This window comes from Podarcis bocagei, assembly GCF_964188305.1.
Source record: "Podarcis bocagei genome assembly, chromosome: 9".
Lineage (NCBI taxonomy): Eukaryota > Metazoa > Chordata > Lepidosauria > Squamata > Lacertidae > Podarcis > Podarcis bocagei.
Window position 1 is genome coordinate 22839751 of NC_138134.1, and position 14083 is coordinate 22853833.

General features: G+C 42.3%; 1 protein-coding gene across 1 annotated transcript in view; it reads right to left on the reverse strand.

Annotated features, from left to right (window-relative positions):
- TUSC3 (tumor suppressor candidate 3) overlaps positions 1-14083 on the reverse strand; it is a 127654-nt gene that overhangs the window by 24662 nt on the left and 88909 nt on the right. Inside the window, exon 7 of the mRNA XM_081209048.1 lies at positions 4022-4085. Coding sequence (XP_081065174.1) covers positions 4022-4085 — 64 coding nt within the window. The remainder of the gene's footprint in view (positions 1-4021; positions 4086-14083) is intronic.

Sequence of the window (14083 nt, forward strand, 5' to 3'; positions counted from 1 at the left end):
GCATCTTTATCCAGGTACTTAATGATGGAAAGATGATGACATATGTTGATTGCACAAACTAAGGTCTTTGATGAGCTTCTAAGAAGATTGGTACTGGAACAGATATGTAACAGTCGTTTCTATACAGTCATTCTGTTTTATTTCATATAGTTCCATCTATCTCAAACACATCTCAGCTCCTGGGATGATTTATTGATGGCTTTCTAAAAAAACCCAAGCACCACCCCTCCAAAAGGAAGCTACTCAGGGCAGCCAAAATATTGATATAAGTCTGCCTAAAACCACAAACTATTATTTGTGAAAATTACATACAGCACCTTCAGGCAATGATCATCCAACTGAGAGGGTGACAAATATGTTTACAGTACATAAAGCTTCATTCTCAATTGCACCTGATAACAAGCTACTGTTGCTCTTAGAAAGGAAAACAGGGCTTTGCCAGTTTAAGATAAATGAGAACAGATGCTGAGGAAAAATGGCACTACACTGTGGTTATAATGACAGATTAGAAGCGATCCAAATCTAAAAACAATTCTCAAAGTGCGTTCAGCATTAATGTTTCTTCCCCTGAAAAAATCTGTCCTCGGATGCACTGTATGTAAAAGAAACCATGGGGTGGAAACCCATCTATTCCTTTCCTGGGAACAGAATCCACATTTTGGCAAGTTTGCTTTTCAAAATGTTGCTGTGCAATAGGAAGCTGACTTATTGAGCCTTGTTATCCCTTAAGCAAGCTTTAGACAGGCCTAAATGAATACACTTTGACAGAATTACCCTGGATTTACTTTGACGTAAATGAAACAGGCATGATGCTCAATATTGTACAGAAACCTGCTAGATGGAAAAGGCAGGAAAAGCGGGAGGGCAATCCCCGTAAGCTTACGGCACCATGCTTGGATAGCACCGTACAAGCAAGCTTGCACTACCTGAGAAGCGCTGTGCACAAACATGTTGCAGAGAAAACTAAAGCTGAAATGCTTCTGCTCACATTTGTTGGCTCAACAGTACACACCTGCCTGTGGCTGCCACCCCAAAATCCCTCCCAGTGCTAGTCATTTATGGACAGGGAGTATTGCTTAAACCAGGCACAGGCAAACTCCGACCCTCCAGATGTTTTGAGACTACAATTCCCATCATCCCTGACCACTGGTCCTGTTAGCTAGGGATGATGGGAATTGTAGTTCCAAAACATCTGGAGGGCCAGAGTTTGCCTATGCCTGGCTTAAACATTTTCTAACCCCTTCTGGGCCAAATGAGGGCCTTCAAAGTGGTTTACATAAAAAAAAACAAGAGAAAAAAGAAAGCAAAGTGAAACAAAACACAACCAAGTACCAAAAGTTAAAATTAAAAATTTATAATAATCACAAGCTGATTAGAAAGGCTGAAAAAGAACAAAGTAAGGACCCCAACTACCTTCCGTTATAGGCAGGGCCAGTCTGGTACGAGAGGGATGACTCCTCCCACTGGAGACAAGGCAAAAGGCATATTAAAATTCAACAATATGTTTTTCATAAAACGCTGAGAAATTCAACAGCATTATCGGGGAAAGTGATATTTTGTTGCTTTCTTCTTTACTGCAAACATTTTTGAATAGACAAACAGAAACAACAGCGCAGCTAATAATTATTGCTGGTACATAAAGGATAATGGAAACAAACTCTTCCAAGCATAACTGTTAAAAATCCATATGTAAGACTTCACACTGCTTGCATAACCTCTTTGCATCACAAATTTCAGTTGACAGTACTGAGCCATGAAATAAAACCTTCAAAAACTCTTGTGGGACGTGCTAGTTTAAATCCTCTATTCAAACTAGAAAGCTGTGAGAAGGATGTGTCAGGCCAGTAAAGAAAGGTTCCTTGGCAACTTGGCTTTGAATGTTACTGTAAGCCTGATGACATTTATTGAAAGTCAGGGTTCACTGAACCCCTTGGGACTCTCCTCTATAGAAAATTTGTTTAAGGGTCCTTTGATGACCACCCTCTATCCACCCAAAGAGACAGAAGCATTTGAATTAGAAACACTGGTAAAAGTTGGAAGCTAATTGAAAATAATAATAATAATAATAATAATAATAATAATAATAATAATAATAATAATAATAAATAAATAAATTATTTGTACCCCACCCATCTGGCTGGGTTTCCCCAGCCACTCTGGGCGGCTTCCACAAATACCAAAAATACACTAATATGTCATACATTAAAAACTTCCCTGCAAGGAAGCCTTGAGACTACCACTTCCTGATCAGAAACTATTCCCTCGCCCTAATATTTCCCACTTACGGTAATGTATGAAGTCAGAACTGCTAGTTGTGAAGTATTACCACTTGTCTGCCCAATCTATGGGGTGAAAACAACAGCGCACAAGCAAGTTTCATAAAACAACAGTTGTCTTTAACACATCCATAGTTCCACAGAACCATGGACTCCAAATACATTTTGGTGAGTCAGAGAATATTCCATGCACAGTCCCCAATACAGCAGGGAATACTGCAAATAGTTCTCAGAGAGAATCCTGTATAAGGACCAAAATCTGCTGGACCCACCACCACCCCGGCCAAAAAAAATCTTCCATACTGTCCTCAAATTGTGTAGCATTTCTGATGTATACTACTAATGGTGAAAATGGGGAAGTTTTGACAGCAAAACATTAGGAACTCTCAGATTTTCCTAGTGGTACTAGGAACATTGCGGTAGATATATGTTAATATGGGAGCTTGGGCAGAACACACAATCAGTTATAATTACTCTGTAATACAAGTAAGATAATTCCTTCTAAAATCTCCTGCAACTGTAATATGATGACCCAGGAGCTCCATACACACTGCCCAGGCTTTTGCCCTGAGGAGGTCACGTTGGTGCTGCTAACACAGCTGTTTGACTTCACCCCCAAAGACACACTCCACTGTGTCTCGAGACAGATGGATGTCAACACCACAGTGACTTCTCTTCATCAAAAAGCATTGCCCCACGTTTGTTGCTACTGGGGAGCATAACCATACAGCCAACTTTATTACCTGACTGATGAACCTATTAAAAGAGAAGGATTCGTTCAAATGGGTCTAGGCCCTTAGAGCCTGGAGTTGGTGTTGCACTTAGGCGCATCCATCCCATTTTATATAGACTTTCTTTTCTAATCAGGTATATACAAGGAATGACAATTTTAGGCCCATCCAATTGACACATGATCGCTGATGTGCGGGTCCTTTCGGACCTGGAAGAAGGCAGAATGGGGGTGAAATGGGGGTGAGACAGGGGAGGGGCAGAGCACGCTTATGCATGCTCTACTGACATGCGTGGGGGACAGGAACAGAATCCCTGCAGAAAATGATCACTGCTTGTAGATTATATATACCCCATCCTTGTGATCCAGCCAGATGGGCAGGGTAGAAATAATAAATTATTATTAATTATTATTATCCACCCATTCATTTGTGTGGAGAAGGTATAAGTACTTAAGAGATGTACAATGGCACGTGTGTGTTGGGTGGGGGAAATATGCTTCCAATGAGACTTGCTTCCACATTTCAACTAGGAATACAGTCTTTTGTTGTGATAAAGGAAGATCTATTTGCTTTCCAGATGTTACTAGACACCAAATTGTTGGAGATGATGAGAGTTGCAATCCAACAATATCTGGAGGGCAACTGGTTCCCTACTCTTGCAATAACAGCAAGTTTAGCAAAAGATTAAAATGATTATCCTGTCACTTGATGATCACTGCTGACATCCTGTGCTGATCCATAGTTTAACACAACATAGTTGGTTTCTGTTACAAGGGGAAAACAATACGCAACACAGCACCAGGTAACCAGTTAGCAGTATACAACAAAAACACCTACCTTTCTCTACACATAAAACCCCCCAAACTATTGGGCATCATCTTAATCACATAGCAAATAGGCAGGGAACGCAATACCTGTTCAAAACCTCAGTGATATTCACTGTCAGTGCAATTTCATGTAATAGCAGACTCTGCTTAGCTTGCCTTGTTCCATCCATCAACATTTGAAGGATACTCAGGAGCAGTATAATATGAGACTCTGCCACGAATTGTGCTTGGCTGCTTCCATGAATGTAACTCTGAGAAATGGAGGGAAAGGGAGAGTAAGTATTAGATTAGCACATACAAAGCATTTTTAAAAGGATACAATTAGTAAAGATACGTGTCAACAGAATTAAAAGCAAATAAAAACCAGCCTGGCAAAAGCAGGGTACAAAGTACAAAGTAATACAGAGAGATGACAGTGGTGCATAAACACGGCTTCAGAGCTGCACCTTTCTAAATTCTTGCTTAAAGCCAAAGAACCAGCATGGGAGATAACTAAAAGGGGTAGGCTACTGCCATCACACCCTGTTGGTGGCCTTCCCAAAGGCATTTGACTGGCTATTGTTCACAACTGAGTCTTGGACTAGATGTGCCTTTGGCCTCATCCTAGAAGGCAATTCTTAAAGCAGCGTTTGTCTGCCAATTTCCTGAGCTTTAATCAGAATTGTAGCATTGACACAGATCAAAACCCACATATTGAACAGCAGGTACTGGGAATTATTTAGCAAGCTGAATTTTTAGCCTGGCCCTTGTGTGCTACCCTCCCTGGGAGATTCCATACTTGGTTCCATTTAAAAAAGCCACAAAACCATTAAAAATACACAAAAGTCTCAGAATGATGTTTCAAAAGGTTGCCAGATAAGACACTCTGTAAGGGTCGAGGAGGAACTAGGCAGAGGAACAAGCCCAATTAGAAAATGGCAGGATGAAGAAGTGAATTCACATATGTTGAAATACTTGTCATTCAGTGAGGCGGGAGGGGGCACTTTATTTCATTCATCCAAAAGGACAAAGGGATCCACTCATGTCAAGGGCAAGTCTATGTACAGTGGTACCTCCATTTATGAACTTAATTCGTTCTGGAAGTCCGTTCTTAACCTGAGGCGTGCTTTTGCTAATGGGGCCTCCCGTTGCTGCCATGCCACTGGTGCGCGACTTCCGCTCACATCCCGGGGCAAAGTTCACTACCCGGAACACCAACTTCCGGATTAGCGGTGCTTGTAACCTGAAGTGTTTGTAAGGAGGACGGTACGTAACCCAGTACATTATCCACTGTACTGAGGGATCAGTGGCCTTCTTATGCTAAAACGTCAAATCTGTTCCAACACTTTTTCATTTCCCAGTGATGGTGACCTGCTGGTTTCCTGGACTACTAACTGACCATTTACCAGAAAGTTAATTTTCCACTTTTCATAGATAATGTCCATCCAAAGCATGCAGATTATATTAATTGTGAGGTATACGTTTATTACATATGAAATAAAATCTACTGCTGCTTTGACAGCTGCCTATGCAGATCTTCTAGACCTTTTGTCTTTAAGGCAGAAGGGGGGGGGGGATGAGAGAAGAGCCTGTGGGTGACATGATGCTATGCTGCATGAAAAAGAAGTGTTGCGTTTGTTCTGCTGTCACTCTTAGATTTAAGTGACTGTGGTATGGATGAGGGTGCATGTAGCTCAGACCTTCCTAAACTGGCACCAGCTCCCCAGGATTTCAGTCAGGGATATCTCCCAGTCCTGAAATACTGGGAATTGAACCTGGAACTGTGTAATGCAAAACAGATGCTCTAGTAGTGAGTTACAATAGGCTCACAGCATGTGACAGCGAACAGCTGGCAGAAAACTAAAGTAAAGTAGGAGCGCTGATAAGAAGATGTGGGGCTGGGAAACCAGCTGGCGAATAATTATTTGTAAGGATAATTTAGGAACCCAGGAGTCACTTCTAGTACAAAATTATATTGTACAGAACCAAAACTTGTAATTTATACCTCAGTTTTGGCAGGCTCCTCTAAGCACCACCACCTCCACACTAAACTTCCTGTGTATGCAGTCCCTCTATAAGCGGAATCCCCACCCCGCAATAAATAAAAGCCTATTACAATGCTATCAAATTTTAGGATACCTGAAGGAAAGTCAACCTAAGGGATGAAAATTAATGAAGCCTAAATTAAATCAAGCGCCCTACAGTAAGATAATTAGGGCATCTACATAGCCTTTAACATATAGCACCAAAGTACACAGCACCTAAGGTATCTGTCATGAGTTGAAAACTATATATCTCAAAATGCAAATAAACAACTCCCTAAGATGAAAAGACACACAAATTACTGTTTTATTAATGTGAACATAGATAATGATCCCCCCCAAAAGTATATATGGAACTGGATTTGAAGAATGAAGCGGCAATACTTTTGATGATTCTTTATAGAGATGGGCCAGCTTCCAAAATCTCTATTAGTATGAATTGGGGCTGGAAAAATGAGTAACATAGGATTTCCTTTCCTGAGCACTTTGACTTTGAACACCTAGAAAAGGATGTTCAGAGGTTGGAAGATTCAAGTTTGGTTTGGACTTGCGTTTCTCTCCCCCCCCCCCCTTTTCTTTGCAAACCTCTTGAATTAGAATCTGAGCCAAGTTTGGATAAACTCTTATGCTATCCCTAGTACTGTATTTGCTATACATTTGGGGCAGTTTCAAGCAATGATGAGCTGGGAGTAGTTAGTGCAACTGTTCCTGGGCTTGCAGCCAGGGTGAAGTGCATCCAGAAGCAGTGGTGATTTCAAAATGTCTTGCAAGAGAGCACGTACATATGCTCTAAAATTTATCCTTAGGAGCCCTTCTTGTAGATAATGGTCGCATGTTGAAGATAGCACAATCACATTGTCTCTTGGGAGCAACAGGCACAGATCACACAGCCAAAAATTGTGCAACCATGTGTGAGCAGCATTTGCCAACATAGTCAGAGCAGCTTGCATATTATTTTAGAGGCTGGGTCCAGAAGGCTTCTCTGACTGAAGGACCCACAGTCCCATACATACTGCATCCTATACGGAACTGAATTACATTCACAATGAAACCTGCATGTGATGTTTTCAAGGCCAATTGGGGGGGGGGGATCAGGTCAGTGTAGGGCAGATCCTTGTGCCTGAACTAACTTTCACTGGAAGGGAGTCTGAGGAATGTTCTAAGCTAAGCCTTATTCGACAAATTAAAATCTAACAAATCACTGGGGTCTGGGTGCATCTACCTGAGAGTTATTAAAGAACTCAAATATGGAACTGCCAATCTTCTAGCAAAACATGTAACGGGTCCCTAAGTGGCCAACGTATCAATATTTTTTTGAAAAAAGAGATCTGGAAGAATCTAGGAAATCACAGGCTGGTTAGCTTAATGTTTGTTCTAGTAAAGCTGTTGGAAATCAGTGCAAAATATAGAATTACCAATCGTAGAAAAGAGCAACTCCTGTCTCACTATCCTTTCAGAGTTCTTTGATGTGTCAACAAGCCTAAGGTAGATGTGTCATTGTGTATGTAAGACTTTCAAAATAATAATAATAATAATAATAATAATAATAATAATAATAATAATAATGACAAAGAAGAAGAAGAGAAGAGTTTGGATTTGATATCCCGCCTTTCACTCCCTTTAAGGAGTCTCAAAGCGGCTAACATTCTCCTTTCCCTTCCTCCCCCACAACAAACACTCTGTGAGGTGAGTGGGGCTGAGAGACTTCAGAGAAGTGTGACTGGCCCAAGATCACCCAGCAGTTGCATGTGGAGGAGCGGAGACTTGAACCCGGTTCCCCAGATTACGAGACTACCGCTCTTAACCACTACACCACACTGGCACCTCATCCGTGTCCTGAGTAAAGCTTAGCAACTCATGGGAATAAAGTAAATCCTCTTATGGATTAGTAACTGGTTAAGAAACAGGAAACTGAGTGTAAAACAGGGACATTTCTTTCGATGTAAAAAGTGGCGGGACACCCCGCCCCCCCCCCCCGGCCAAGGACTTGTGTTTTTCAGTTGCTCATTAATGATGTAGAATTGTGGGTGAGCACTGACATAGTCTTGTTCGCTGATAATACCAAATTGTTTAAGGCAGATAAGAAGGAATTGTGAGGAGCTCCAAAAGGATTTATCCCAAATGGGTGAATGGGCAGTAAAATGGAAGCAAATGTAAAATAATACATACTGTGGCAAAATGTCACATAAATTTCAAAGACATTATAATTTCACACATTTGCTGATGGGTCTGAACTGGCAGTAACTGACCAGGAACAAGAGCTTAGGGTCATAGTGGATAGTGTTATGAAGATGTTGAACTAGTGCGTGTCAGCTGTGAAAAAGGTGAATGGCATAAAAGGGACTGAAAACAAAACTATCAATACCACTAAAGCTATTCTAGAAATCTATGATGGGGTGATACTTGGAATACTGTGTTTAGTTCTGGCCCTAGTATCTAAAAAAAGAATACTGCAGAGCTGGGAAAAGTTCAAAAAGGACCACAAAAATGATCAAGGGCTTTGAGAAGCTCCCCTACGAGGAAAGGGGGTAACACTCAGGGCTTTGTTGCTTAGGGAAAAAAAGGAGAGAGGAGAACATGATAGAGGTGTATAAGATTTTGCATGGTATAGGGAAAGTGAATTCATTTCTGCCTCTCCTAATTCTAGAAGTCAGGGTCATCCAATTAAGCTGGTAGGGAAACACAGGTGGGGAAAGTGCCGTTGCACTCAAGTTACTGCACAGGAGCGTTCCATATGCATCTAGTTGGCCGATGTGAGGAAAGGATGCTGGACAAGATGGCCTGATGCTCCAGAGCTCTTATGTTCCAAGGTGGTCGGCTGAATTAGCATACCCACTTGCCATCACATCAGTTCAACTTCAGGTACAGCTACAAGAATTAGCTGAATTAGCATACTCAGTTCAACTTCAGGTACAGTTACAAGAGAGTCTTCACTCAAGGTCTTTTAACAGATCCACTTTCCAAATCCATTTTTGTGATCAAAGTAACTGCAACAGCAAGTCACAATGGCCAAAGGGCCCGGCAGACTTCAGCAAAGAATTAACTCGATACTAAAGGTCACTTGCTTCAAAAGATCTTTTCTTACAACACTGCAAGGATTTTGTCTCCTAAATCTTGATACGACAGTGGTGTCATTTAGAGTGAATTGCCAACTTTCTTTCTAGTAACAGTCACTTGTCTTCAGAAGGCTTTACTCTTATCCACTGTAAAGAATTTTAGGTTTTTCATGCAGTCACAAGTGTTAGCTGACTAATTCATTTTCCTTGCCAGAAAAATGCTAATAAGATCCATTTCAGTATATAAAAATCAACTGTATGTTCCTATCAGTAATAGGATACTATCCATATGAGAGATAAATATATAATAATAAAGCTAAAAAGATAGAAATGTAATGATGATCCCCGAAGTTTTTTTTTATTAAACTAATGGCACCTGTTTTTTCTATCCAACATATATATTCTGGTATTTTTTTAATGAGTCCTTAGGAGTTTGGCTTTGCAGGGATTACAACATATGTTTCTAACATATTTGTAAAGAAACATGTAGGCCATGGTGCACCTGTAACAGCAAAACTGGATGCCTTCATCTGCCCCAATTGCAATAAAACATGTCTCTCCTGTATTGATCTCTACAGCCACAGCAGTCGCTGTAACTCTCCAACGGCTTGACTTTACCCTTGGTAGCACACTCTTCCAATGTCTCTTGAGACAGATGGCTGCCAGCAGATAAGTCAGTAAGCATAGCTGTCAACCGTCCCTTATTTGGCAGAAAACTCCCTTATCCCGCTGCTGTCCCGGATTGATGATATCCCGTAAATTTCCTGGGTTTCAAAGGAAGCAGCTCCTCTCCCTCCCTCCCTGCCAGCTAGGGAGGAGGGAGGCTTCAACTGTGTTGCTTGGCTGCGTTGCTCACCCAATAAGGAGTCAAAGAACGACTGGGGGGTGGAGCTTGTATGCCTGTGCCGATCAAAACGGCCGCGTTGCCTGGGGACTTGCCTTTGCTCAGTGCTTCCCAGTGGAGGGGTGACGGTGGTTTTCCTTGCTGCATCCCCTTTGCCGGGTTGCTGCGCTGTGGGAACCACCGCTTGAGGCTTCGTTTTGCTGCTGGCTGGGGTTTCTGCCTTTGGCTTGGGAGCTGGCTGACTAAAATCCCTTATTTTGGCTGCGGATCCCTTATTTTCGAGGCTGCTGGCCCCTTATTCTCAAATCTGTAAATTGACAGCTATGGTCAGTAAGACCTCTTCCTACACAGATGATAAGCAGAGAGCAGGCAGCAATGCCAGTGGTGTGGATAGAGGAAGGGGCATTGTGGTTAGAGAGCAAGAAGCAGAGGCAGAGAGACACTGCCAGGCCTTCAGCAGTTGCCCAGTTGTGCCGTCAACTTGCCAGCTATGAAGTACCAGCCTTGTTTCTATCTGTATCTGTTTCTTGGTCACTTTACAGTGGGGTGGAATAAGAACTTCACACTTTGCTGCAAAGTGTTCTTCAAAATTTACTATCCTAATCAATATTGATTTCCCATGTCCTGTAGTAGCAGAGTGGCTAGTATGGACTGGTCTCCTACACAAAATAATGCTTGGCAGATCAGCGCTTCATGCCAGAAGAACCCAGTCTTATGAATGGATTTGCAATTTAACTCTAAGACATTATTTTGGTCCCACTGAAGGCAGTAAGAGTGGAATGTCCAACCCAAAGTATCAAAATGAATAATATCAAACAAATGTCTATTTCTTGAGAAACAAATTATTTATCTGCTCTCCTAGACTTATTTAGCATTACTGAACCAGAGATGCTATATACTTTGCACACTCTCTCTAGAGTAATCAACGATAGCCATAATGGATTATATATATTTTTTGAAATTTCTCTAAATGCTGCATATGTTTGTGATCTCCAGAGTGATATCTGTCACGGTTCAGTAAGACACTTACATTAAATGTAGATTGCACTCATTCCTTTCTCCCTGTTAAACTGTGTAAATAAAATAGAAAACGGTAATTGGAAACAAGACCTGTGTGAGTTACATTTTAGTCCTCAAGGCAATTCAATTAGCTCCTGCAATAGCCCCCATTAAAATTTAAACATGATTGCAAATTTTAGATGCCACAACGGTCTGCAGTGCTGTTACCTGAATAAAGCAGCATGGGTTTTGTGCCTCAATGAGTTGGTACAGGTGATGGGGAAAAAATAATCTAGAGATGTTTGCGTGGGGGCATTAATTAAACTCCATTTAAATTAATAAGCTGGCATCAGAGGAGAGCATTTCTGTCAAGTTCCCCAAAAAGTTTACTTTGCTTTTTAAAGAGACAGGAACGCACTGTTGTCCCAGCTGTCCAAACGGTCATTTCTGACACAGTGAAATGAAAAGGCTGCTAAGAGCGCAGACATTGGAACAGCTAGATGTAAATTTGATTATACTGCTGCAGCCTTAGGCTCACTATCTAGTTCTTGACAATTAAAAAAGCCTTGCAGCTGGCTAGACCTACTCTGGCAGACTTTCAGCTTGCTTAGGCTTGTGTGGGGGGCATTCCAGCTCAGTGTGACTGCTCCCACATGCCATGAGTGGGCTGAAGGAGAGGAAGGACTGGCAAATACCTTAACCAATGCTAAGCATCGGTCCCCTTCAGGAACAAGAGGATCAGCTGTATCTTCAAAGCAGTAAAACTGAAGACGTGGCAATTATGCAGCACTTCTAAGCTTTAAAAGTTACAAGCGTCATAATACAAGTTAATACTTGTGCTTCATACAAGTTGATACTACCTCCATTCTGTTGAAGGCAGGATGCCTCTGAATGCTAGCTGCTGGGAGTCACAAATGGGGAGACTTTTGTTATGGCTGGGTCCTTCTTGCTGGGTTTACCATTGGTAAAAGGTAAAAGTAAAGGACCTCTGGATGGTTAAGTCCAGTCAAAGGCAACTATGGGGTTGTGGGGCTCATCTCGCTTTCAGGCCGAGGGAGTTGGCGTTTGTCCACAGCTTTCCAGGTCATGTGGCCAGCAGAACTAAACCGCTTCTGGTGCAACGGAACACCGTGACGGAAACCAAAGCACACGGAAATGTTGTTTACCTTCCCGCCAGAGCGGTACCTATTTATCTACTTGCACTGGCGTGCTTTCAAACTGCTAGGTTGGCAGGAGCTGGGACAGAGCAACGGGAGCTCACTCCATTGCAGGGATTCGAACCACTGACCTTCTGATCAACAAGCCCAAGAGGCTCAGTGGTTTAGACCCAGCTTACCACAAGCCCCTGTTGGTCCCCTGTGAAAACAGTTTGCTGGATTAGATGGGCCATTGGCTTGATCCAGCAGGCTCTTATTATGTTCTCATGATCGTCAAATTACACATTGTGGTGGGGAAGAGGAGGACAAGACATGTTGGTTTCCATAAAGTCCCCATGTGAACTCATGCTCTGCTGTCAGAGGTTTGAGTGGGACTTCCCACCTCTCCTGTAGCCACTGGGCTACCCATCACAGACAGCCTAGTGCAGGCTTCCTCAAACTCGGCCCTCCAGATGTTTTTGGCCTACAACTCCCATGATCCCTAGCTAGCAGGACCAGTGATCAGGGATGATAGGAATTGTAGTCTCAAAACATCTGGAGAGCCGAGTTTGAAGAAGCCTGGCCTAGTGGCTTCTCAGTGACACTGCGTCAGATGCATGCAGCATAGTGTGTATATTGAGGGTGGGGAAGGCAGCTTGAACCCAGGATCCAAATGCAGCCTCCAAGCTTTGTATATGACTCGCGGGACTCTCCCCACGCAATACGACCCACCAGTTCTGCTCCGTGCCTTCCCAGAGTGTTTTTGCCTAGCTGAAGTGTGTCCCTGAACTCTGATGATGTATACTGCTTGCTCGGATGGAGCCCAGAGCAAAGTGTGTGTAGAAAAGTAAAGAGAGAGGGGGGGGAGGTATACTTCTTGCTCTGCAAACATTTACATCAGGCCTCACTGCTGGCATGTGGCAACTGAAATGGTGTCTGCAAGGGAATCTGGCTGTAAGGTTGGGAGATTTCCCTGTCCTCCTTCAATTAAGATGTATAGGTAAATCTCTGCTTAGGCAACTTTTGCCTAGAATTAGATTGCTGATAGCAAGGGAACTAGAAGGGCCTTTCCTGCAATAGCTTGAAGGCTTTGGAACAAGCTACTAGAGAAAGCGTGTCAGTGTGGCTAACTGGTGAGGTTAAGGAAGCGTTGCAAGACCATTTGTGTTTAAGAGCAGTTTTGCCAACTTGCTAATTTCCCCCTGGCTCCTTTAACAGCATTTGGATTTTGTGGCTGCTGAGTCATATTTGATGTTTAATGACTTTATGCCGTTGTTATGCCGTAACAAGTTATGTGGGAAGCTGCTTATTGTTGGAAACCACTTCCAGCCAGAGGAGAAGCTAGATTTAAACACACACACACACACACACACACACACACACACACACACAGGGTGCTCACAGAACTTTGGGGTAGTACAGATATTGTTTATAAATAAAAAAATAAAATGTTTTCAAAATAAAGGAAAAATTCTGGATAACATTTTTACAATGGCTCATAACAGCCATATCTAAGCATGCGGGCTATATACATCCATATACATCTCTGCCCAGTTTTTGCCTCTGATGAACCAATGCCTATTGAAAGTTTATTCCAGCAATTTCTAGGATATTTTTTCAGGATCACAGGGATGCATCTAACTAAGTCATTACACAAGCGGAATGATTTCTGCCCATGAAACAGAGCTTTCCTTCCTTCTCTTTTCCTGTGCACCTCCTTACATCCCAAACTTGCTCCAGAGATTCCCTCCCCCACCCCCCAAAAAAACTGGAGCATTTTGGGGGTGGTGTGGGGAACACACAATTGGGAGAGGGGTTCCATTGCATGAGTGGTAGTTGTTTTGATCATGCAATGACTTAGTCGGATGAAACCACCAATCCTCCTAAATCTATGAGATTAAAAAAGAATAAAATGCTACCACTTTGTTTGCAAAATTAGAACAGATAAAATATTTAACCCATTGAATCCAAAACAGACAAGGAGCAAATTGTCATTTATATGCCCTGTCCCCCACCTCTGTAACTGCAGTATGCACTAGAGGAACTACAGGAAGTTATTTTTACAAATCTTTCCACTGGCCTGTAAAAACCCATGCCATAATGAAATTCATTGTTAACATGCTACAAAATTGTCTTCCGCCCCTAAAAATCAACAGTGGCTAATTCCTCACAAAACCTAGTGCCAAACGCAGG